This window comes from Chaetodon auriga, chromosome 1, assembly GCF_051107435.1.
Source record: "Chaetodon auriga isolate fChaAug3 chromosome 1, fChaAug3.hap1, whole genome shotgun sequence".
NCBI lineage: Eukaryota > Metazoa > Chordata > Actinopteri > Chaetodontiformes > Chaetodontidae > Chaetodon > Chaetodon auriga.
Window position 1 is genome coordinate 10,293,531 of NC_135074.1, and position 23,387 is coordinate 10,316,917.

The window sequence follows — 23,387 nt, forward strand, 5'->3', positions numbered from 1 at the left end:
GTAGCTATCAGCCCTGATCAGAGGTGTGTGTGTGTGTGTGTGTGTGTGTGTGTGTGTGTGTGTGTGCTTCAGAAGAAAATGAACATATAACAGCTGTGAAAACAAACAACGGCGATGCAAAGCATGCCGCAGGGGGGCTGTGCAACCATCTAAGCTATAAGGTAAAAAAAAGAATAGAAAGGCAACACAGGTACAGAACAACACAGGATAGTGATTGAATTGGTATATTTATCACAAAATAGTTGCTGGAATATGAATGTAAGAGCTGTATTCCTTCAGAATCCTTCAGAAGTGTGTGTGTGTACATGTGTGTGTCTGGCCCAGATGACAGAGGTTGATGGACAGTAGTGCGGCGCCGCCTCCTCCTGCTGACAGGCCCTCCTTCACCCCGGACAGGCCAATCTGTACACACAGCGACACAGACACACACAGCCCATCTCAGTCACCACACAGCCCATTTGTCATGTCAAATAGCCTCAGAGAGACATGGCGGTCAAGTTATAGAGGTGATTGTATCAAAGTGACCCCAATGCGATGGTCATAAATTGCTTGCTTTATGGGGAGGTACTATATATCCTTGTTCTATTGATAGGATTGAAAACAATGAGAGGACACAGTCAGCTGATGAGTGAAACGGAAAGAACATTTTTCATGGTGATCGTGAATATTTGAGAGTTAATGAAAAGGATACAGGGACGCGAGGAGGATAGTTTTCAGGTAGTCTGTCGTATTTCATACCTTGAGAAGAGCTGAGGGTGAGGAGTAAAGATGGCACTCAGCTGGAACTCTCTGTTTTTTCACCCTCGTCTTTGTCTGTTGGTCCACTGGATTCCTCCGTGGACGCCTCCTTGGTGGAAGTGGCTGTCTTCGGCCTCTCCTGCGGCTTTTCAGAGGGGTCCATCACAGCGGTGCCCCGGCTTGTGTTGCAACCCATGATTTGCTGAAAACCTAAGTCTGCAGTCCACTGTTCAGCTGATGGGAGTCCAGAGGAGTGTAGAGTGTTAAATCACCGGTCATAACCTTAAAACCTGTAAACGTGTTGTGGGCTCAGGTGCCTTTGTTCTCTATGGTAACCTCGAGACTTCCTGTCGAGCTTGGGCAGCTGACTGTGTGTTGGTTTCATTTTACGAGCCTTTGTCTGCAGGCCGCACTGCTGCTTGGGAATTACCTCCTAAGCAACACTGGTTGAGAATTAACTCAGTGGCGTGCCAACACATGGTTACTGATAAACACTGAGGGGGATTATATGTCAATGACAGGGCAGCCAAGGTTGCCAAGTTGGTGGGAGTTTCTGCTTTCATTCACTAAATCTGTATTTACAGGTCTGCTGGGTCTGAGGGTACAGTAAAGGACAAGCTAAAACTGTACATCATTAGTTTGGTGGATGCACAGCTTTGCATGAAGCTGGAGTGTGAGGCTGACAAATGAAATGGATGATATTAAAAACATAAGATTACACTGTGCATTGTGTTAGTCAGTCCCTTGCTGTTTGGTTGCTTGGTACAGTAGAGCTGCTCTGCCAAGTAAAACAGGTTTCCTGGTTGCTTCTCATTAGCTTTCTAAAAATGGAGAACAACAGATTGAGGGCAGAACATTTGAGTGGAAATCAGTTTCCTCAGATCTGAAAATATGTAGTAATAGAGAGTGAAAATTCAACAGAATCCAAAAAGTTTTTGCTGGTAATGTTTTTGATAATTTCACCGTAGAATAAATAGAATGATTTAATGAATACGAATGTTATAGAGACACTAATATGAGACATGGGTCAAATAAATGTATGTTTATTCTTACATTTATCTTTCTATGTATTAGAGTTTATAGTGGCACTAAGAACAGCTTTTAAACTTGGACTACCGCCTCTCAGTTGTCTCCCTCCACCAACCAGTCAGGTTGTAGTTTATATCCATGTCTGTCCAGATTCATAAGCAGTGAAGACTTTTTGTGTGACATCCCTTCATCATTTTATCCTGTGAGTCATTTTTCTGAAATTTTGTCATGACTGACGATGAATCCTTGAGTTATGGCCTAAAATGTGTTTGGAGGGTCACAGTGACCTTTGATCTCAAAACCTGCAAAATCCACATCACATTTGCCCAAGTTGAATCTTGGACCATGATTGGCTTCCAAACTCGTTGTGATGTCACAGAATGCTGCTCGCACAGACACGTCGAAACTTTCTCCACTCAGCAGGTCAATGTGAAGACAGCCAACACTCATCATTCTGCAAGGTGAAGTCAAACATCCAAACGAAGCAACAACAAGAGAAACACTTTTCTGAGTGGAAGAGTCTTTAATAAATTTCCTCAGCCATGATATAAAGGTTACAATCAGCAGCAGCTGGAACTGGTGATGTGAAAGCATTATTATTCAGTTTTCACTCTCTCTAATCTGTCTACATACTTCAAGTACCATTGAATAAAGTTTCTTGCTGCGGTAACTTTTGCACTTTGCCTTCATTTCCGTTAAGATGAATCATGTTTCATCTTGAATATATTGAACAATTTTAAGAGATAAGCTGAAAAAGCATCATTACAGGATAAAAAAAAGAGGAAAAAAAACACATAAAAAATTGTTTTAGAGTGGCTTACACTGAACACTCTCACTGAATCAGAATGTAGTCAATTACAATCAAGTATTCATGAAGGCCATGGACACTGGTGAAGCTTGACATTTACTCATCCCTGTGGGTGCTGTGAGGAGCAGAAAAGCTTGTCCCACTATTTTAGCCGCCCTTCAGTTGGTACAGCAACATCCTCTCTCAGTCTAACATTTACTCATCCAAGCAAAGTCAAAGAACTTTGCAGCCGTGTCCCACTTCAGCTTCATACAACATCATATGCTTCCACCGGGGAGCTGCCCTGGACGATGGCAGTCTTCCGCCAGTGGACACTGACTGGAGGGCCAAGTGCTTTATACAAGGACAGTAGGTGTCAGAAACAGTGCAGAACAAAAGAACAAAAAGGCATCACTTGAGCTCGGACAGCAGACAGCGTGAGCTGACAAAGAGTATGGCCCAAAGGAATTCTTACGTGTTACCTGCAAAGGAAGACAAAGCTGCCCTGCGCCTCTCCCTCTAACAACATGACATGTCTGGGAACAGGAGCAGAGGGAGCCGGCGTGCTCCTCTGCGCTCTAGTGAAGGTTAGACTTTGGAACTGGAGATGCTTGGTCCTGGTCCCTTCTTGTAACGCGATCATTCACCACATTCCTTAGTCGCCTCTGCCAGGCTGACTGATCATCCAAGTGAAGCCTCTTCGCTGAAGGACGCCCCTCTCCCTCCCCTTCCTCTTCTCTATCCAGGGACACCGCATAGCATCGCCTGTAGGGTGACCGGCCCGTCCTGATCATGTTATTGATCTCACGCAGACGCTGATGGAAACAGGAGGGATATGAGGAGGAACATTTAACTGTGAAATCATTAAGTCAGCTCTGGTGAAATTGTTTACTACTAATCTACATGTTACATAAGTTAAACAATATAATTTGAAGATGACAGTTCACTAAAAGGGTTTCCAGCATTCTGTCCACAGACCTCTGGGGGGCTTGAGTTGAAGTAGTAGCAGAGTCCGGGGGTGCGGGGGGGAGTGCTTTCTGTGTTGTAGGGTGAAATGTAGATGGAGTGGCTGCTGGACAGCCTGTGTCTGCGCGGAGATGCTTTCCACTGCCGGGGGTACGGAGACAAGGGAGGCGTGTCCCCCTACACAAGAGTGACACAGCACACAGAAAACCCCACTTTGACAGACGAAGGGAAACAGTATATTATAGCATTTTACATGGCCATGGATTTGCATTTCAGACTTAAATTGGTTCACTTACTCCAGAGGTTGGCACAAACTGCTTGGCAAAGTGCTGCATCTTTGTGGTGTAGACCTGGTTGTAGAAGTAGATAAGATTGCCCCTCTCCTCCTGACTGGGGCCTGGGTAATGTGTCGATGGTGTGTTGGGGGTTGGAATACCATCGCTGTGGTTGCCTGTAATCAACAATTTAATAAATGGACGCTTCTCCTGGTGAAAGAAAACAGCCTCCACGTCCATTAATGATATAATGCAGGTAAAATGTTGTGACATATTGTGGTACCTCGATATAGGCATTGCTATAACGCACTGTGTTGTTCGGGCTAACAGGATGCATGTATGTAATTGTAACAGCATGGTCAAAACACGTCTCATCTGTTATTAAATGAGCATTGCTTTAATGAATTCGGGCAAAATCAAATGAATACGTTATCCTGCAGATGAGAGAGTGTATGTTTACATACTTTCTTTTAAACACAGTGTTTCTTACTGTTGTTTTCAGTGAGAGAATATTCTGTGTCTCTTCCAGAAATCAGCACGTTTTTACAGACCTGAGAACAGGAAAAAAAGTGTGTGTTCATAACGACTGAATTCATATTGTCACAACACACACATCCTCAAATACACTTTCAACATGTTAATCACTCTTAATCAATTTGATGACAGTGTTAAAGTTCACAAATGTTTGAGTTATCTAAACTTTTCAGTAAATCAGTTTAAATCATAGCAGGAAGCTAAAAAAACAAAACAAAACAAAAACGACTTACACTTCGGCTGGCGAGCGGCTGAGACCTGTAGCACTTCATTATGTGTTTGAAGGGTATCTCCCCGTTGGTGATCTGTGAAAGCAACACACATTCCACAAGTTAACAGAGTGATTACGTATCACATTTGAATCCGTCCTGGGATTGAGGGGAGGATTGAGGAAGTGACGTCGTGGCCTGGAGCAGTAAAAGTGTGAAATGGAAAACCAGGTTCATCTTTAAACACTTGCTCGGTTCTTTTTCCCACTTCTTCTTCCCCACACACGCCAACAAATGACCATTAAACGCTCTGAGACTTCTCTCAGACATATCAAAACCCACCTTAGCCATGATGTAGATGGCACACAGGAGCAGCTGGTCCAGGTGACGCTCCACCATGAGCTCAGCGCAGTGGACCAGAGAGTACTCAAAGCAGGTCCAGATCTTCAACCTCAGCTCATCAGATATGTGCAGTGTGGAGCACAGCTCCCTCAGACGCTTGCCCATCAAGCTGTAGACCTAAGGCGAAGACAAAACATGACCACACTAAACATACAGCTCCATATGTTCCTACAAATTCCCCCCCAAATGATGATGTGGAATATATACACCTGAAATTATGTGATATTCCATATGTGAGAGGAGGAAGGTGAAAAGTAGGGAGAGATTCCAGCTCAAGACTCAACGAGTACATAAACAACAGAGGTATAGTGCTGAATAAGTTTCTTATGTCAGCCAGGGCCACTTTATGTAAACAACATACAGTAAACAGTCAATATAATTGTGTTTGACTCTGTTGTGGAAGTTCCATCTAAGTAAAATGGTGATAGTGATGATAACTGTTATCTGGAGCCACAGAACAGAACATCATCTTATACAACAGCAGAGTGTTGTGGTGCAGTGCTGACTGATAGACTGACCTTACGAGCAAACAGATGGAGGGAGTTGCTTCTCCGAGGCCTGTTTACAGCTGACGGGGAACGCTGTTGGCCAGTGCTGCTGGACAGTTCGGCTCCCAAACTGAGGCCCGCTGGCAAACGCAGAACAGACCAGTCAGTCCACAGTAAGAACACTGCAGTCCGTTTGCCACAGGGAGCGCATCAGATTCAATGTAACCAGTACAGTGTTTGTACCTCCGGGTAGGTTTCCGTCAGGCCGAACATCTGCTCTCTTTGGATCTTCAAGCTGCGCAGGACGCATCACCTGCATATGGCACAAAGCCTCATTAAAGCTACGCATGTGTGAAGAAGCACTGTTGTGTTTTTGATGTTTCGATCATTTGGTCAATGGTAAGAAACATTTTAATCACATTTCTAATTTTGTTTTTTCTCATAAATTGTCACCAGCGTCACCTTGGAAGGAATCTGAGCATTAAATCTTGGCTAACTCCTGCTGCCAGGTGAAGAGTTTTTGTGTGTTTTATTGCCAACCTGCTGGCAGGTAGGCAGATGGCCCTCATTGGCTCGGATTTCTTCCCACAGCGGTGAGTTACTGCTCCAGGCCAAGCTCTCCAGAACTTTCTCTTCCACATGGGCGAGGTGTGTGACGACAGTGCGAGGCAGCCCCACATCCGCCCGCAACACCAGCTCAATCACCTGGCAGAGGGCAGGAAAAACAAGATGGAGGACTGCCATTATTTGATGTAGTTATCGAAGTCATGAGTGTAGCCGTGAAATGCAGCTTTCTCTTCTCTAACAGTTGGAGTCGAGACCACAGATTTGATTGTTAACGAGCTTGAAAACACACCTTCCAGAAGTGGTATGGTGCCAGTTTGAGGATCTGAAGGAGCAGAGGGAAGTCACACGGTAGAGGGTTTGAGAATATGGTAATCTCAAGACAACAGGCCACCAGACAGCACTGGAAAACATCACTCTCCAAGATGCCCTGCGACAAACACACACACACATCACAAGCACCAGCGCTTTACTTCACAACAGAAGCGCCAAAAAACATTCACGGAGATCACAAATTCTGTTCATAGACTGCTTATATATGTGTTCATCAGACCACAGTTCCAATCATGGCCACAGGAGGGCAGTACACTCACTGAGATGTCACTGATGCCCAGCCTGCTCCTCTCTTGGCTGGCATGGCTCTCCAGGATCCTGTAATACCAGATCTCAGCTTCACAGCAGCACTTTGCAGCCAACTCTGTGAATAATATCACGTGGATTACATGAGACACGTATCAACAGCAAGGGCCTCCACAATACGATACCTGTCATTAAAAAACAGCCAGCGCTCTAATCATGGAGGATTTACAGTAATGTACTGTAAGGGAGCAGAGAGATGTTGCACAAAGGTAACAAACAGCGTTTCGTCATGCCACCGTTTGAGGATCACTGAATATGTTGGTATACCGTTGCTCTCACTTCCTGCTTTGTCCCTGTAGTGCTGCAGAAACGAGTGCAGCATTCTCCTCAGCCTGGCTTTAATCGCCTCGGTTGGATCTCTGGAGCAGGCCCTGAATCAGATGAATCACAGCAGTTAGCATGGTGTAAATGAGTGGGAGCGGTTGGTTGAGAAGTAAATAAAAGGCCACGCAAGGTTTTTAAGAGCCCTCACTGCAACTAAAAAGAGCTCTCTTACAGAATTGAAAGCGTATATAGAACGCTCACACTGCAGTGACCCTACAGTGACCCTGCAGAGATCACTGTGGATCACACCGCAGTGACCCTGCAGAGATCACTGTGGATCACACCGCAGTGACCCTGCAGAGATCACTGTGGATCACACCACAGTGACCCTGCAGAGATCACTGTGGATCACACCGCAGTGACCCTGCAGAGACAGTGTCTGTATGCCTGCTGTGTGCTAACAGAACCACACAGACGCTGCTGTAACTCCGAGGTTCCACACAAACCAAATGGCCACTGTATGAGCAATGCTGCCAGACTGTGGGGCTAACCTGAACATCGCGATCAGGCGGTCACTGGGGCCAAACCTCGGCTTTCCCAGGTTTCCCTGCGGCTCGGTTGCCATGGTGACCTCCACACTCACACGAGACTAGAGTCGGAGGAGTCGGAGGAGGAATGGGCACCTGAACAAGGAAAAGAACACAAGGGACGATGACGGCACATGAAACCTCGCAGTGCAGTACAACCAGTGAGCAGATGAAGTCAATCAACCACTAAATATAGACAAAGTGTCGAAATGGTAAAAATGTGTCATATTTTTATAGTTTGTTTTTTAAGTAGAACAGGATTAGAGGTTTAATGGACCACAGCTTCTCTGCATGTGTGACTGAGGTTAGTAACAGACTGATGTTCTGAACTGAACTAACAGCAGCGTGTTAGCTAGTGTTATATAATGTAGTGTACAGTTGTCAATATGGTGACCAGGCGTTACGTAGATTAGACACAGCAGGGCGCCAGTCAAATGTGATTACAGGCCAGGTGCTGATTTTATCCCAGCAGTTTGCCTCATTCCTAATCATAATGCATTATTTTCACATAATCAAGTTAATTGTTCAAAGTTTTTCTCAAAGTTTTTGATTGTTTTATAGCCCAGGGTTAGTTCATAGCACAATTAATGATCAGAGGGGGTTTGTAAACCTTTCATTTGAATATGCTTCATTCCATTATGAGCTATTATTAGCCCCGTCAATCATTGTAAAGCAGCTCCCAGATCAAAATGAAAGGAAGTGAGAAGATGGATCGCATTTGAAGACTGAGAGCAAATAAACAAATGTGCAAAAATCAGTGCGTTCTTTCACTTGGTCGAGTCATCTCTTCATCAACGGTCATGTGTTGGGTGCCTCTCCTGTGGGCTTCAGTGGAACCGGCAGTCTGCCGATGAGCAGAGTGTTCGACACGGGGAATATTTTAGATGCTGCTGAAGACCCATGTCTGAAAGCAGTGATGAGAGGAACCGAAGAAGCCTCACAGTCTGCCATGACAGCACAGGCTCACACAAAAACATCACTTCAGGCTTAACTGACTGTTCTTTGTCTGCGTCTATTGAAGGACTTTTCGTGCCGGGTTATGTGACCACAGAGGGCGTGATTCACCTCCAACACTTCGCTTCAACTTGTTTTGTGTGGATGTTGTAGGTCTAGTGATACCTCCCATCTATATACCTCAACCTTTATCCGTGTGTTTGTTCTCCTCCTCTGTCCAGCATCAATGGAGACTTTGTTCCTCTAATCATTACCACATGTGCTGTTTATCACTCTGGGTCAGACAGTCCTCAGTCTACAGGGATGTGTGTGTGTGTGTGTGTGTGTGTGTGTGTGTGTGTGTGTGTGTGTGTGTGTGTGTGAGGCAGAGAGGGATCCTCGAGCTGAGAGCCCAAATGATACTGAAAAGGGCTGAACTGAGATTTTGTCTCTTGATCAGACGGGCGTCTTGTGAGTCCGTGCAGGGTGGCCACCACGTGTGCAGGATGTAAATCAGATTAAAACGTATTCAACAACTCTTGTGGTAGTAATTTCCTGAACATTTCCTCTTTGTGTAGCCATTTTGAGCCAATCACTTTACCAGATTTTGTTTAAAACTATGCTTCCAAATGGAACCACCTGCCTGTCTGTCTCTGTCTTCAGAGATACTTGGAACAGATACAGTTAGTTTAGCTTTCTACTGTAAATAACTCCTTAGATGTTTGGGGCGCTCTTTGTCTGCTTCCTGTTTCATGTTGTGGGTTCACTCTCCTCGTGCGCTGGGTTTCGTTTTACCTCTGCTCTCTGTGCGTTTTCCTGCCTGTTTTCTGCGTCACCTGTGTTTCATTAGTTAATTGGCCTCTTGTGTATGCAGTCCATGTGTTTTCCCTCTTTCAGCTGTCATCTGGAAAAGGTGAGGTGCGCCATGGATAATTCCTCCTTTTGTTTGAACAGTACCATGGATATTAAGCATAAGGTGAGGGCCATAACCTCCTTTGAAAAAACAATTAACAATCAGCCCTGGCTTTTGGAAGTTGGAGTGATTGTCTTAGATCGCCTCGCTTGGCATTCTGGATTCCTCCTGTGGCTCCCATGTCGGGCTTAGCATGGAGCCCGCTAGCCGCCCGCCTGTCACAATTTCTGAGTGTGTTACCCTCCAGTCTGCATCTACGCTGCCGTGGTCGTCAGTTCCTCTGCTGCAGTGGTCTCCTGTGGCTGTGCTTCAGCAGCCTTCTGTTTCTCTGGCTCCACCTGCTCACCTGCCAGCAGCGAGGGGGGCCTGTATCTATTAAGTGGCACATTGTCGTTTCATGTTCATTTTTTTTTACATCCTGTGTGTGCGTGAAAACCAGCATATGCACCCTTTTTGTTTGTGGGCTCCATTTATACATGTCCGTTAGTGACACTGTGACAGGTGACTTATGCTGAGATCAGGTTTCTTTCGGTCAGGTAACCGGTAGAAGTAGGAATACTGTAGTAGTAGATTAAAATCTCTGTGACACACTAAAACACACTGGGTTAAACACTGACCCAGTGAGGACTCTTATGGTTTCGGGGATTTAATGTCGAAAAGATGACTCTCCTCGTGTTTTGTTCTGTTTGTCTTTGGGTGTTTTCCCGCCTGTTTTCTGTCACCTGTGTTTCATTATTTAATTGCCCTCTTGTGTATTTGGTCCATGTGTTTTCCCGCTCTCAGCTGCCAGGTCACGTGCCTTTGTTGCTTGTGTTCCTTGTCAGTGATTCCTGCCTGTGTTCCTCGTGATATACTGGTTTGTTCTTAGTTTGGTTTTTGTATTTCTCCCTTCCTCTTGGATTTTGCCTCAGTCTGCTCCTTTAGTTTTTGTTGCCCATCTGTTTTGTTGGAGTGGAATTAGCTTTAAGTTCTCAAAGCTTGTTTTATGCTTCTTCAAACTGCCTGCCTGGTGTCTGCATTTGGATTTTCTTCTGAACCGCCAACTTTAGTCACTCACTCACTTCACCTTCTTCTCAGACACAGTGCTTCAAATACTGAATTCAGTACACTAAACAATATGTAACATATGTTATTTCATCTTCATCTTCAACTCCACTTCCACGGCCACAGATGTGAGACCAGATATTTCACTGTTTCCACTCTGAACACCTACAACTAATACAGATTAACTTGAAAGCATCAGCCTCCATTCATGAACTGACTGAAAGATCAAGAAATCTTTGCTTATCCTCCGTTGACAAAAGATGGGTTAATATGCCATTACAGTGCCGTGAGTCCCAGAAATCTGGAGTCAATTAACAGCAGAGAAAAGCGACAAACTTGATTGAAATCTGCACAAAGTTTAGTTTATAACCTGGAAGGAGCTCACATGTTGTTTTCATGCTTCATTATCTACATAAAACAAGCCGCCCCTGCAGTGCATGAAAAGAAACCGCTCTCCACATAATGACATCCAAAACTGCACATTTGTTTGGTGTCAATAATACTCAGTAATAAAGCAGGAACTGACTCACACGCTCAAGAAATGCAGAATCTGCTGCCAGTTCACATGGGTTACACCCATTTCCTGTTTCCTCCTGACTGGCCTTCACTGGCTGATACTCCATCATTAAAGGCTTTACTTTCACTTTAAGACACGTGCTTAACACTTAAATGCCACTTCAGCTAACAATGAAATAATGATTGTGATTTTATCAGCAGAAAGGTTATTGTTCAGTGCACTGTGGCCTGGCTGCAGTGGAGCTATGAGTGAGTGAGGGAGTGTGGAGGGCCAGTGTGAGCTGCAGCGTTTGGTTGTGATAAACCCTGCAGAGGTGGATGATGGTTAATCTGTCAACTGACTTCTCGTGCAATCTGTCAGTCACGTCATATAAGTTGATATTTTGACTTGACAACAAAAACTAAAGTCACAAACCAGCTCAAAGTCACTTACCAGTGTCGTTACCTCTTGAGAGAGTTTCTGGTGAGTTCAAGTGCCAGATTGAGCGTCTGCTCATCTAAAAATCCGCCTGAATGTCTCTCACGTCCGGCTGGTGGCGGCGGAGCGGTGCGGCATGGCTCAGAGGAGTCCGCATGCTGCTCTGCACACTGAGGAAGTTCAGATGATCGGCCCCTCTCAGCAGCAGACAAGTCCCAACTTGTCATCTGAGTCTGGTTGCCATGATAAGCACTGAGCAGCCGCGCTGTGCAAGTCACTGACACGGACCACTGAGCGCCACCAAGCGGAGGAGTGGGGGACTTCCAATCTGTTAAGGAGAGGCTTCGACACGTTCAGCAATGGCACGGTTAATGATGGCTAAACAGTATTTTTAAGAATGCTTTTGATGGACCTTTCTTTCAGCAGGAATATATTTGGAATTATATTTCTAGATACAGTTAAGATTTGGAAACATATGGTCCACTGTTTATCTTTTATGCAGCACTGAACGCTGCATATAACAGCTGTAAATAGCAGAGAGAACCCTCTCCTGCTCATTTCTGCTGCTTGCATGCTGAATATTGAGGTCATGTTAGTAACCACCACATTCTGATTTGTAACTACAAAAAATGACACGACTAGAGTTTATTTTATAAGAGGAGTGGAGCAGTAAGAAAGTGCACACATGTGAAATGAGCAGACTGATTTCTTGAAAAAGGCCTCAGCAGAAAACAACAGGCAAAGGCACACGTCATTGATAGTCAGAAGAATATGTTTAATAAAAATAATTAAACCTCAATTTCCTCTATAGAACTTCATTGAAAGTAATCCAATAAATTACAAATGACTTTAAGACGCGTTTTTCCTGCACTACATAAAGAATTATTTCGACTACACAGACCACAACTTGCAAATATTACAACTGTCCAATGAAAAAAAAAAAAAGAAAAAGAAAATAAAAGACAAAAACTGACCAGGGTGACATTTAGGATATTATCAAGCTTGAAATAAAAATACAGAACCAATGATGCTAGTTTTGTCATCTCAGTGATTTCACATATGAAAACTGAAAGAAAACCTCCCTGTACAGCAGTAGTGTGTTTTGTCATTCCTCTTGCATAAAGGTCATGGTTTACTTGTGTCTGTGTTTAACGCAGATTCAACGCTGCTTCCCTAAGACTAGCAGTGCTTTGGGAGTCCTTGTACAGTACAAACCTAGAGGAAAAAAAAAAAAAAATCTGAGAAGAAAAGCAAAATGAAAGCAGAAAGTCCAATCTTATGTCTACCATTTTTTCCATTTGCGTCCTAAAGAGACTCAGCACAGTCATCAATCCATCAACCCATCACCATGGGGCAACAAAAAGGAGCAAAAGTCGTTAGATCAATCACCTACAGCAGAAGTAGCAATGGCTGGGTGTTTGCATAAGGGCACTACAAATTTAAAGAGAGCAGAGGAGCAGATTACAAAATGACAGTGGCGTGTGTAAGTTCATTGCTCAGACATAGAAAAATACTGTACTGTTAGTCATAAGATTAAAAAAAATGCAATTGCATTGCAAGCAAAACCCATGACAAGGTCTACATATATATCTATATATAAATATATATAGATATATATATATGGCATACAAGAAAATCACTTTAAAGCAACATTAGAAATCAGACGTGTCTTCAGCGGCTGGGCTGTTCATGGTTTCACCCACTGGAGAACGATGCTACAGCAATACTTCAGAACTTAACAGACTGAGTTAATTCAGTGGGTTTTTCCTACACAGGAGGGGGACGCTCTGCCGTCCCCAGTCCAAACAGAAACCTCAACTCGGAAATCATGTTCGCATATCTAACAGTCCACTGTGTAACAGCAGTCCTAGAGCAAGCACTGTTGTGCGAGAGAAAATTACAAAAGGTACTTCGGCTTGAGTGAACTCCAGTGTTTGTGTGTGTCCTGGTTACAGCTGAACATGAACATGTGCAGGGATGATGGAAAAAAAACGCACGAGCACGGACTCTGAGCAGTCTGTCAGACAGAAGTTGAATGAGAGCGTGAGGTACAGGATAAGGGCACTTCTACATCTAGCTGAAGCTCCATTCATCAGCGACACAGAGGCGAGGACGAGGTGAAACACACACAGCCAACCTGCAAACTCTCAGCGACACAAGCTGTTATTATTTAGCCTTTCCTGAAGCTGGCCCGACTGGCACCGTTAAATTTCATACCACGTCAAAGACGCTGACAATTACTACAATCTTAGCCAGGATTTGAACTATTTTGTGCTTGTGCCAAGTGCGCCTGTAAGACTTTGGTAGACAGGTGGGTCATGCAACACAGACCAAAACTCCAATGAGACGTGTTTGAAGGTCAATAACACTTGTAATGTGTTTTCTATGAGTCATAGCTGGCAAGGCCCCCCCCCCCCCCACCTTAAGACACAACATTCATGCTGGAAAGTTCTGGAAAGAGTAGATACACCAGGTGAGACGAGCAGTGCAGCCAAACAAGCCACACAGTGGAAGATCTCAGTCAAAAAAAATCAAATAAAAAAAATGGCCTCTGACACACACACACATTCCAGCAGAGACGAGGACATGGAAGCGAAGAAACACATGAACATCTGCACAGTGAAGCCAATCCATTTAGCACAATTGAGGTAAGATGCAGTAAGAATACACCGGGGTTGTCGTAATAATATCCATGTCATCAAGGATCCTGAATTCTTCCTCTACATAGAGACCACAGAACTCTGTCAGGACCTCAAAGGGTCAAAGGGCAGTTTTTGGCACACAGTAAAAGGTTGTTTTCTGTCCCCACAGCTCAAAGAGTTTATTAGACACTGTAGTCAAAACCACCCGACATGCAAGTGAGCGAACGTGCGTGTGTGTGTGTGTGTGCCTGCTGTGAGAAGCTAAAGTGCGCCTTGGACATGTTGTGACATGTTCGTAAGGTGGTGAGAAAATGAGGACTTTCTAAAATTAGATATCCACATGGAAAACCAAACCTTTAAACAGAAGAAATCACAGCAGACAATTGGATTCTGATCGACCTTGAAGGATTTAAGCTTATGTTTTTGATTGAAAAAAATAATACTACTGATTTCCCCCTATTTGAGGCCACGTTCCAGAGGCGAACTTTTCAGCGTGACGTGAGGGGAGGTGACAGGTAAGTGAGGCTGCGTTAGTTGTGCACAGAGGTGGAACATGGCAGACAGAGAATCTACAGCTTCAGTGACATTCATTAGCTGCCCAAGTTATTGCTGACATATCCAACGTATGATCTGCAAAGCATAAGTGTCAACGAACCTGTAAAAGTACTGACTATTTACAAGAGAAACCAAAGTGTTTGTCAAGTGTCGTTCTCCCAACCCCCAACAATCAAAATATATTAGTACGGCTCAACGAGCGTGTTGATGTAGTTTCACTTTTTTAATAAAATTAAATCCTGACATAATTACAATAATGCCTTTTTTTTGTTGCAATTGTACATAATTGTGTGGTACAAGTTGACAGAGTTCAGAAATCTACTAAAGTCTGACATGCAAAATGTCTCAAAACAAGACTGTACCTTGTGAACAAAGACTGAAATTTTATTTCAGTTCTTTTGAAGTCAGTTTTTCCTGTTTTTTTTTTTTTTTTTCTTTTTTTTAGGTTTTTGTCGTCTTTATTACACAACATTTTAGTTAGTTCTTATATTTACATGTAAAGAAATCGCAACATAAGTGCTGGAAAATCCATATATATGTGAATATATGTATACATTTCTAGGTGATACATAAATAAATTTATATATATATATTCATAGAATCAGTCCTCATCACTGGAGTCTGAATCATCAGATGAAGAAGAAGAGCTCCCAGACTCTGATGAAGATGACTCGGCTTTTCCTGAACCTTCAGGACCACTGTTTTCTTTTTGTTCTGCCGACTCTTCCCCTTCTTCCTCCTCTTCCTCTTCGTCCAAAGCCTCCTCTAACTCCTCGTCATCCTCCTCTCCGTCCTTCTCTGCCACCGGCTGCTCCGTCTCCTGTGCCGATGACTTGGAGACGGCAGGCGGAGGAGGAAGGGTGGGGTCACTGTTTGAGCTCTGCGGCTGTGTGGCAGACACAGGAAGGTTAAGGCCTGGAGTGAGAAGCATCCCTGGGTAAAGCATACTGGAGAGTAACAAGGGGTTAAGAGACAGTGGGTGACTGGAGGCTGCAGACGCAGCTGAAGCACTTTGTGGGGCGGTGGCAGAAGAAGTGGAGCTGGGAGTGGTGGAAGGAGTCGTGTTTGAGCCCTCTGTCCTTTCTCCTTTGGTGTCTGAGGTGTGAGGTGGGGCTATAGATGCAGACGGTTCTCCTGCTACACCGCTGGCACTTCCCTTTGCCTTCTCCTCAGAGCTTCCTGTGCCCTCCTGAGCAGGCTTCCCGAGCAAGCTGCTCATGCCGAGCAGGTTTGGCAATCCAGCCATACCAGACAGCATCATGGGAAACATAGCAGCTAAGTTACTTGCAGCCAGGTTGCTAGTGTCGGATGGCAGCCCCATCAGGCCTGCGGTGAGCTGCAGGGACTGTAAGCTCTGGAGGTTTTGCTGGAAGGCCTGCAGGCTGGTCAGGTCCATTCCAGAGAGGAGGCCGTTGGCCAGCAGGGGGTTCAGACCCAGGGCAGAGGCTGCTGGGTTGGGTGCCGCTGCCGCCGCCGCCGCTGCCGCCGCCGCCTTGGCCAGGGGATTCTTAGGGCGACGTCCACGCCGGCTCACCTCCTCAGGAACGATGGGTCCCGTCAGGATCCTGTCAAACATGCTCTCTGGGAGGTAACCCTGGAAGACAGATGCAGGGTTTGATACGATTCAAAATAGCCTTTCTTGGAGAAACACAGCTCCAGTGAAAGTTTGATCTGTGGTTTAACTTTGTGACTCACCGACTGCTTGACAACATCAGCCCATTCAGGTGGGACTCCGTACTCAGGGTTCTCCTGAAGGAACCGGCACAGATCCTTCAGAGGAGGAGCGAAGGCTCCACCAACCTACAAGACAAATCACAGGCAACAGGAGCCCGAGTGCACAACAGACAAATTATTTTACACATTTAGGAAACACGGAGTCATCTCAGGCACGTGGATGGTACTCTGTCAACTGGCAAATAATAAAAATTTACAAAATAGTAGATGTGCCATATTTTCATTATAGTAAACAATGTAAAAGTCACAACAAGAGATCTGTCCAAAATGGTTAAGTCATAGTAAGGGCCATTAACAGCATCATTTCTGGAGATGATAATGACAACTTTTTTTTTCCTTTGTAAGTGTTTGATGAAACCTTTGTACACCACACACAAACACACCTTGCGTGCATTTCTCCTGTTGATGATCTGGACCCGTTCCTCTCCTGTCAGGCTGTTCACATCGATCTTGTTGGGGTTCCTGCAGCGATGCCTCTTCTGCTTGGGCCGCCCGTCCTGGAAGTGGAACTGCATTTGCATCTTATTTACACCCTGGACAGGAAACAGAAACATTTTCACGTGAAAGGAAATGTCAATTGTTGTAGTAGTTTACTTGTTTTTGCATGCATTGCATCATCAAAATGTGCCCTGTGGGTGTATTTCTTTTCCAGCTTTGTTCTGTACCTGCATTAAACATTAGCACGCATGTCTGTCTCTCTAAACGTGTAGCACATTAATTCCATAAATATTATTATCTACAGCTCTAAGCTAATTGATCCATGGGATTTACCTTTAACATAAGCATAAAAAAATCTTCAATTAACCATTAAATGTCTTGTAACAGAAGGGCGGGACATAAATATTGAAAAGGCTCTTGAGAGTAAAAAGGTTCCCTACTCCTGCTGTAACATTACAGAAATATTAAGCACAGAAGAAGATGATTGGCGGAGGATCGAACAAAAAAATGGGCTCACAGGGATAAAGGCTCCTGTGTCTGCCACAAAGCCTGGGTGCTCCTTTAGCCACTGATCTAGATCTTTCCTCTTGGGGGCGTCGTCCCCAGCAAGCCGGGTGCCATCCTTAAGGTTGATGACGGGGACCCTGCTCTCAGTGTCTGTGGGGACCTGACTGGAACTCTGGCTGTAGCCCAGCACGGGGGCCACAGTCATGCCCACCTGGCCAATTCCACCCCACCCTGGAGGCACCTGGTGTTACATGAGCACAAAAAGTTTCACGTTACTGACATCACTGCTCATCACATGCAGCACACTTGTCTATGGCATACATTGATGAATGTACATGTTGAAACATCAAATCAGAATTTCACATTTGAAGCTGTTCATTTGAGGTACCTGATCAGGCACAGCAGGGACTCTACTCCTGTTCATGAAGAGCAGGTCCATCCCCTCCACGTTCTTCCTCCTTCCCCTCCGCTTCTTCATCACTGGCTGGCCGTCCAGTACTCCATTCGGCCTCATCTGACCAGTAAGATCTGGAGGCACTGCAGAGGAACTCACTTGTTAGCTCTGAACTACTGTTCACTACTACTAATTCAAACATTTGCTTTCACACTTTTAGCTTTTTAGAACTTTCCCCTCAAACTAGAACTATTTTCTGAATAGCCAGCAGGGCTAAACAGTCTTGAAGTCATCAAAACTATACTCTGCTGCCATCTAGTGGTAGTAAAGTGAAACAGGATTGCCTCGTCTCAATGTTCTGCATGCACAGATCTTCAGGTATTTGCTGTATTTAAACTAAACACACCGGTCTGGAAGCTGCACTGAGGCTTGGTGATGTCAGCCAGGCCTGTGTCCGAGGCGCTCTGCAGCTCGTGAAGCCGGGCTAGGTACTGCTGCTGGGCCTGGGGACCCTCCTCCGGCTCCAGGGGCCTCTTCAGAGGTAGACCTTGTTTCTGGAAGGTCAACTTCAGACCTCCCTCTTGCTACACACACAGACAAAAAAAGGTGTTAGAATCGTTAAGGGACATGTACAATCACAGGGAAATCAAAGAGTTAAGGGAGAGGCTTTTACTTAAATTCTTATTCTTTCTCATACTGTTCATTCCACATGGGAGCGTTCTCTGTCTGTCTGTCTGTCTGTCTATCCACTGATTTGAGGATTCTAAAATAAATACGTCTGATGTTATTTTCATATCTCTTATCCTTTATCCTACTTATCCTAGGTATTTCAATTTATGTCATCTCACTTCTAATAATTTCTTACAACAGGAGAAAATATCTCTCAGGTATATTCTTGTTAGTAGTACTGGGACACATGGACACACAGTGGGTAGTGGCGAGTAGGGCAGCGGGTAAAGTCTAGTCATAGTTTGGAGTGTAGTGGGAAGCCATGCCAAAGAGGTAGCTGCTGTTAGCATTTAAAAACCTAATAGGTAACAAGCAGCAGGTGTTTGAGGGTCTGTGATGGCAAGAAAACGCTGCAATTTGGGAAAAGATGCTTATCAAAAAGCAACACAAAAGCAAGGAATAAATGGATGCAAGTATGAAGCCTGCTGAGTTAATAGCCACGCTGCCTCGAAGCATATTAGAGAACACCCACAGCCGAGGTCTCCATTTCAATCTGATTATAAGCAAGACCCCTTCAGTATAGAGAGGTTTCAAACTGAACCTTATTATATTCTCATGACTGAGTGATTTGTGCTCATGTAATCACAGCCTCTGAGCCCAATTCAAATTGAGTGTGTGGGAAAAGAGAGGAAGGCTGCTATTAAATTAATCTCTCCTCCTGCCAGGCAGTCAAAACCACTAATCATACCCACAGGAAAGAAGAAAGAAAACCAGAGAAACATGCTGAACACGGCAGCTAGCACCAGTAATGGCAGCAGAAGTGGTAGGGTCCTAGGATTAGGGCGAAGCAGAGGGAGGAGGGGAATAAGGGAGAAATGAACATACATCGTTGAGTTTTACTGAGAACTCCTTGTTTTCTGGAACATGCTTGGTCACCTTTGACCCCTGTGGTGAGGCAGAGGGGTCCTCGCACAGGCTGTTGGCGTTGTCCAGCAGCTTGGTGGTGTAGAAGGAGGCCACTGCACCTCCAGGCTCATAGACCCGACGTGTTCCAGGCCACTTGCCCTTTAGCACCGCCTGGCAGATGCTGTCCAGGCGGTTGATGATCACACGATCCTAAATAAAAAAGACAGCACAGGCGATCAGCACACAAACTCACAAACTCCTGCAACAGTTGGACTTCCTTGTTCTTAGTTTTTCACATCTCTCTTTAAAACTCATCAACAGACACAAACAGGTGTTACATTTTAATATCAAACACATTCCACCTACAGGAACAATGCAGTTAATCAGACGTATTTGGTTTGAAAAAGCTTCAGCCTGGTTTACACTACGAAGTGGAAGCATGCACAGACAGCTGTGGACACCACAGAAGCGTAGTACTGTTTATACTACTACACTTGAAGGATAAGTTCTGCACATGTGCAGCAGACTGGTGTTTACAGGATCGCCGAAATGGCCGTGAATATTGGAGGTACACAGATGACAGCACAGAGCCTACACGTATGCCCTCTGACGGCGAAATTTATGTCACAAGAACCCTCAGTGACTCGCAGACACAGAGAGTATAATACAGATTTATGGGTTGGGATTCCTCGTAAAGCCATGCAGTGTTGTTATGTATCAGTAACTGTACTTGCACACATGCACAATAGTTCACCTTTGGCCAGTAGGATGCAGCGAGCATGTACCCTCCTCCCTGAAAAGGATGTGAGGAATTGCTAGTGATCCCGTTCTCTGCGACATGGGTGTCTTGAGTTTCATCCTGTGTGGTGCTCAGAGATGCCACGCTGTCCTCATCAAAGCCCTTTACGCTTGTTACTGCAGGCACTAAGAATGTGACAGGACACAGAGACAGACATTAGAAACACACCTTAATCTTTCCAGTCTGCACACTGATACTGATATGTTTTCATGTCAATATCTATTTTTAACCACTGTCCCCCAGAGCCAATGGGCCAAAGAGCAGCAGAAAACCAGAAAATTTGGATATTAGTCTTAGCATAAACAATCCAGCTGGTTAGTAATTCAGTGAAAATTGTCTTTGGTCCAAAGAAAAAAAATAATATATATGACAATTTTTTTGTTGAAGTTACTCACCTTTCTTCTTCCCTTCCTCTCGCTCACTATCGCTGTCATCAGAAGAAGATGAGGAGGACGATGATGATGACGAAGAGCCAGAGGAGCAGGATGACGAAGAGGAGGAGGAGCTGGACCCGGAATGTGATGAAGAAGAAGAGGATGATGAAGAAGAGGAAGAAGAGCGCGAAGAAGAGCTTGAGGAGGAGCCATCCGAGTCTGACTCTGAGCCACGCTTAGCCTCCCTGCGGCCCCTCTTGGCCTTCTTGGGTTTCCTCTCAGAGGAGTTGGGTGTGAGAGGTTTGGTTCGTGCTGCCACCATCTGCTTCTCACTGTCCCTCGTCTCAGTAACAGGCTTCTCCTCCAGACCTGTGGGAGTAGCTGGTGCTCGAGGAGGGCTCCAACTCTCATGCTTCTCTCTGGCCTCCTCCCCCTCTGAGGCTGGTTCCACTTTGGGTACAACGCCACAGGGCTCTGTGTCTCTCTGGGCGGGTGGAGGTAGCGGCGAGCCTGTCAACACTGAGCTGGTGGCCTGGCACTGAGGGTTTAGAAGCGGGGTGGATGTTCGTGATTGCTGCTGTGCAGTTTTTGTTTGGCTGTAGTTTCGCTGGGCAGCCATGAAGCTGAGCTCGGGGTCCCTCAGAATGTGGTAATCTGTGCGGCTGACGCCGTGCTTGGCAGCTCCAATTAGCAGGTCACGGTCATGGGTACCAGCTTCCCACCAGACGGGTAAGTCAGAGCTCATTTGGCACAGCGACAGGCGTTCATAGAGTAACGAATGGCAAAGGACTTGTTCCCTCACCTGGCGAAGCAACTCTACTCTGTACAGGGTACGAGACGCTCGCTCCTCTGTAATGGGCTGGATGTTGAGAGACGGGTCTACCGAAGAATCTGGAACAAAGACGAAGAAGCAGGTGTGAAAGGAAGTACATGAGAGGAAATAAAGGCTGCTCTACAGGTACAATCCAAAGACCTGTTTGTGCCTGGAGTTTAAACATCAGTGTTTACCTTTCCACAAATGATTAACCTTATCAGCCCCTCTACCTCAGTATTGCTGAGCCAGCTTGTTTACCAAGGAGCTACCAACCAGAATAAAACCGTTCACAGTCAGGAATGAAGGCAGTGCAAAATACAGTACTTAAAGCTATGTTAATAACATCATTTAGAGTCTACATAAGTATCAACAGGTAATACATCCTAATATGACCCATTCCAGCAGACGCCAGCTATGGCTGGGCACAAGCATGACACAACACCCCAACTTATCTAACAAGTCTCACTTCTTGTTGTAATCACAGGGCGTAGCAGAGAAACAAACTCTCTGTGGGTGACTGCTCAAAGTCAAAAACAAACCCTCTTCACTTCAGGCGTGTATAAATAAAGACTGACAGTTTGTCTGCATGTGTGTGTGTGTTAATAAGCATGTGGACTTCTGACCTCCCTCTTTGGGTGGAAGGCGACACACCCTTCGGCACATAGCAGTGAAAGCACACAGGTATTTCTGCAGGCTCTCGTCAGTCTTCTTGTGCAGCCGAGCCATGGCCCTGAACTTGGTCCAGTCGAACCGGCCGAGGTTTGGGTCAAAAACGACGCCAAAAGTGGAGACCACGCGGTAGAAGTCAGCCTCTTCTCGTCTGGTCCATCTGAGGAAAGAGAAAAATGGACACTGTAGGAATAATCTTCATACACAATAGTCTCTGTTACAATAACATACTCTTGATCAACACCACAAAGGTCCATTTTGCTTTGCAACCACACACTGATCTGCACTGTGTTCTGACCTTTGCTGTCGTTCAATCTTAGCAGCCATCTTGGGGTTGAGGGTATCGTTGAGTGTGGGGGGCAGCGGGCAGAGTGGAGCTGACAGTATCATGGTCTGCTGGGACTGAGACTGAGTCTGGTGGATTTGGAGGATCTGCCGGCTCTTGGTGAAGCGCTGAGAGGCCGTGATGAGACGCCTCAGCCTGGCTGTCAGCACTGAGGGTGAGGGCCAGTAGATGTTTTCACCTTCTGTCAGTGGAACTGCATCTGGATCAGAGTAATATACAGAACAGAGTGTCATTATTTCCATTTTTGTTTGTTTGCTTTTCATAAAATAATAGGAACCATGTTGTGCATGAGTCTTTTTCATCCTCACTTCAAATTTCACAACTTCTCTAGATTACTCCTGCCTGTGGGAAGCCTGGATTTGTAATCAGTGTAATGCTAATCGGCTGTGGATTACAAGCATCTAATACCCACCTCCAGCGTTGTCAGTGACAACCAAGTCTCCGGGGGAAGAGGCGTCATCCTGCATGACAAAACAGCGTGTGTTAACGGCAGGACAAAACCTACGATGCTTTTTCAGAAGACCAACATAGGCCTATGATTCATGTGACCTTACCTCCATATCGTCCTTCAGCAGAGCTGGAGCAGGCTTGTACTCCGGATCATCTACATCCCTGCACACACAGATAAAGTTTGCGTCATTTTTGCAGTTCATAACCTAACCAACACAATTTTAACAAATATTTAAACTTTAGCTAAGCAAGTTAAAACAAAGTCCAAATAATGTTTTTCAGGCTCAGGGCTTGTGTGTGATGGACCCACCCATCCATGAAATCATTGCCTCTCTGCTCAGCAGCGATGGCCTTCTCATCTGGTCGTCCAACACGCTCTATGAAGCACAGGGTAGGGTCTGCGCGAATAGTGTTGTACTTCTCATAACCTGAGAGTGCAAGGAGGACAAGCAAATAGCAAAGTTAGCAAAGGATAATGCATGGAAACTTTCAGATAGGGACCCGCAAATATACACAAGCTGGATGGTTTCCCACAATCACCTGCTATCAAATGGAAAACACAAAACGCTAAAAATAGGGAAGCCAAAATCATCAGTTAAAAACAAGTTTTACTTGTTATAAGAAGAACTAGAAGAACTTAAAACATGGTACTGTTACACAGTACAAGCAGCTTGTTAATATTTCGTGTCAGGTTCTGACTTTTCCCCCTTCTGTTCAGTGACCACAGACACTTTGAAAATACAGCAGCGACTGGCTGCGTTAAACTTTAACTCTAGAGAACACG

At 45.1% G+C, this 23,387-nt stretch overlaps 2 protein-coding genes across 5 annotated transcripts in view; both read right to left on the bottom strand.

The window, feature by feature from the left end:
* Window positions 1-2,274: 2,274 nt before the first annotated feature.
* LOC143324550 (retinoblastoma-like protein 2) lies at window positions 2,275-11,466 on the bottom strand. The gene is made up of 14 exons (XM_076737140.1): window positions 11,322-11,466; window positions 7,447-7,578; window positions 6,899-7,002; window positions 6,586-6,689; window positions 6,285-6,422; window positions 5,969-6,133; window positions 5,672-5,741; window positions 5,459-5,568; window positions 4,881-5,057; window positions 4,563-4,634; window positions 4,286-4,346; window positions 3,817-3,971; window positions 3,533-3,697; window positions 2,275-3,369 (listed from the first exon to the last, which is right to left on the bottom strand). The coding sequence occupies exons 2-14, from the start codon at window positions 7,518-7,520 to the stop codon at window positions 3,133-3,135; spliced, it is 1,632 nt and encodes a 543-aa protein (XP_076593255.1). The 5' UTR covers window positions 7,521-7,578; window positions 11,322-11,466; the 3' UTR covers window positions 2,275-3,132.
* Window positions 11,467-14,709: 3,243 nt separating this feature from the next.
* chd9 (chromodomain helicase DNA binding protein 9) overlaps window positions 14,710-23,387 on the bottom strand; it is a 70,234-nt gene continuing 61,556 nt past the window's right edge. For 3 of the 4 annotated variants that reach the window (XM_076749504.1, XM_076749425.1, XM_076749644.1), the window contains 14 exons: window positions 22,914-23,031; window positions 22,708-22,765; window positions 22,566-22,614; window positions 22,106-22,352; window positions 21,762-21,967; window positions 20,346-21,215; window positions 19,906-20,075; window positions 19,131-19,361; window positions 17,983-18,160; window positions 17,571-17,719; window positions 17,193-17,423; window positions 16,621-16,770; window positions 16,199-16,303; window positions 14,710-16,097 (listed from right to left, as the gene is read on the bottom strand). In XM_076749504.1, coding sequence (XP_076605619.1) covers window positions 15,105-16,097; window positions 16,199-16,303; window positions 16,621-16,770; window positions 17,193-17,423; window positions 17,571-17,719; window positions 17,983-18,160; window positions 19,131-19,361; window positions 19,906-20,075; window positions 20,346-21,215; window positions 21,762-21,967; window positions 22,106-22,352; window positions 22,566-22,614; window positions 22,708-22,765; window positions 22,914-23,031 — 3,755 coding nt within the window. In that variant the 3' untranslated portion in view covers window positions 14,710-15,104. The remainder of the gene's footprint in view (window positions 16,098-16,198; window positions 16,304-16,620; window positions 16,771-17,192; window positions 17,424-17,570; window positions 17,720-17,982; window positions 18,161-19,130; window positions 19,362-19,905; window positions 20,076-20,345; window positions 21,216-21,761; window positions 21,968-22,105; window positions 22,353-22,565; window positions 22,615-22,707; window positions 22,766-22,913; window positions 23,032-23,387) is intronic. The other variant, XM_076749585.1, reaches the window with a different exon arrangement.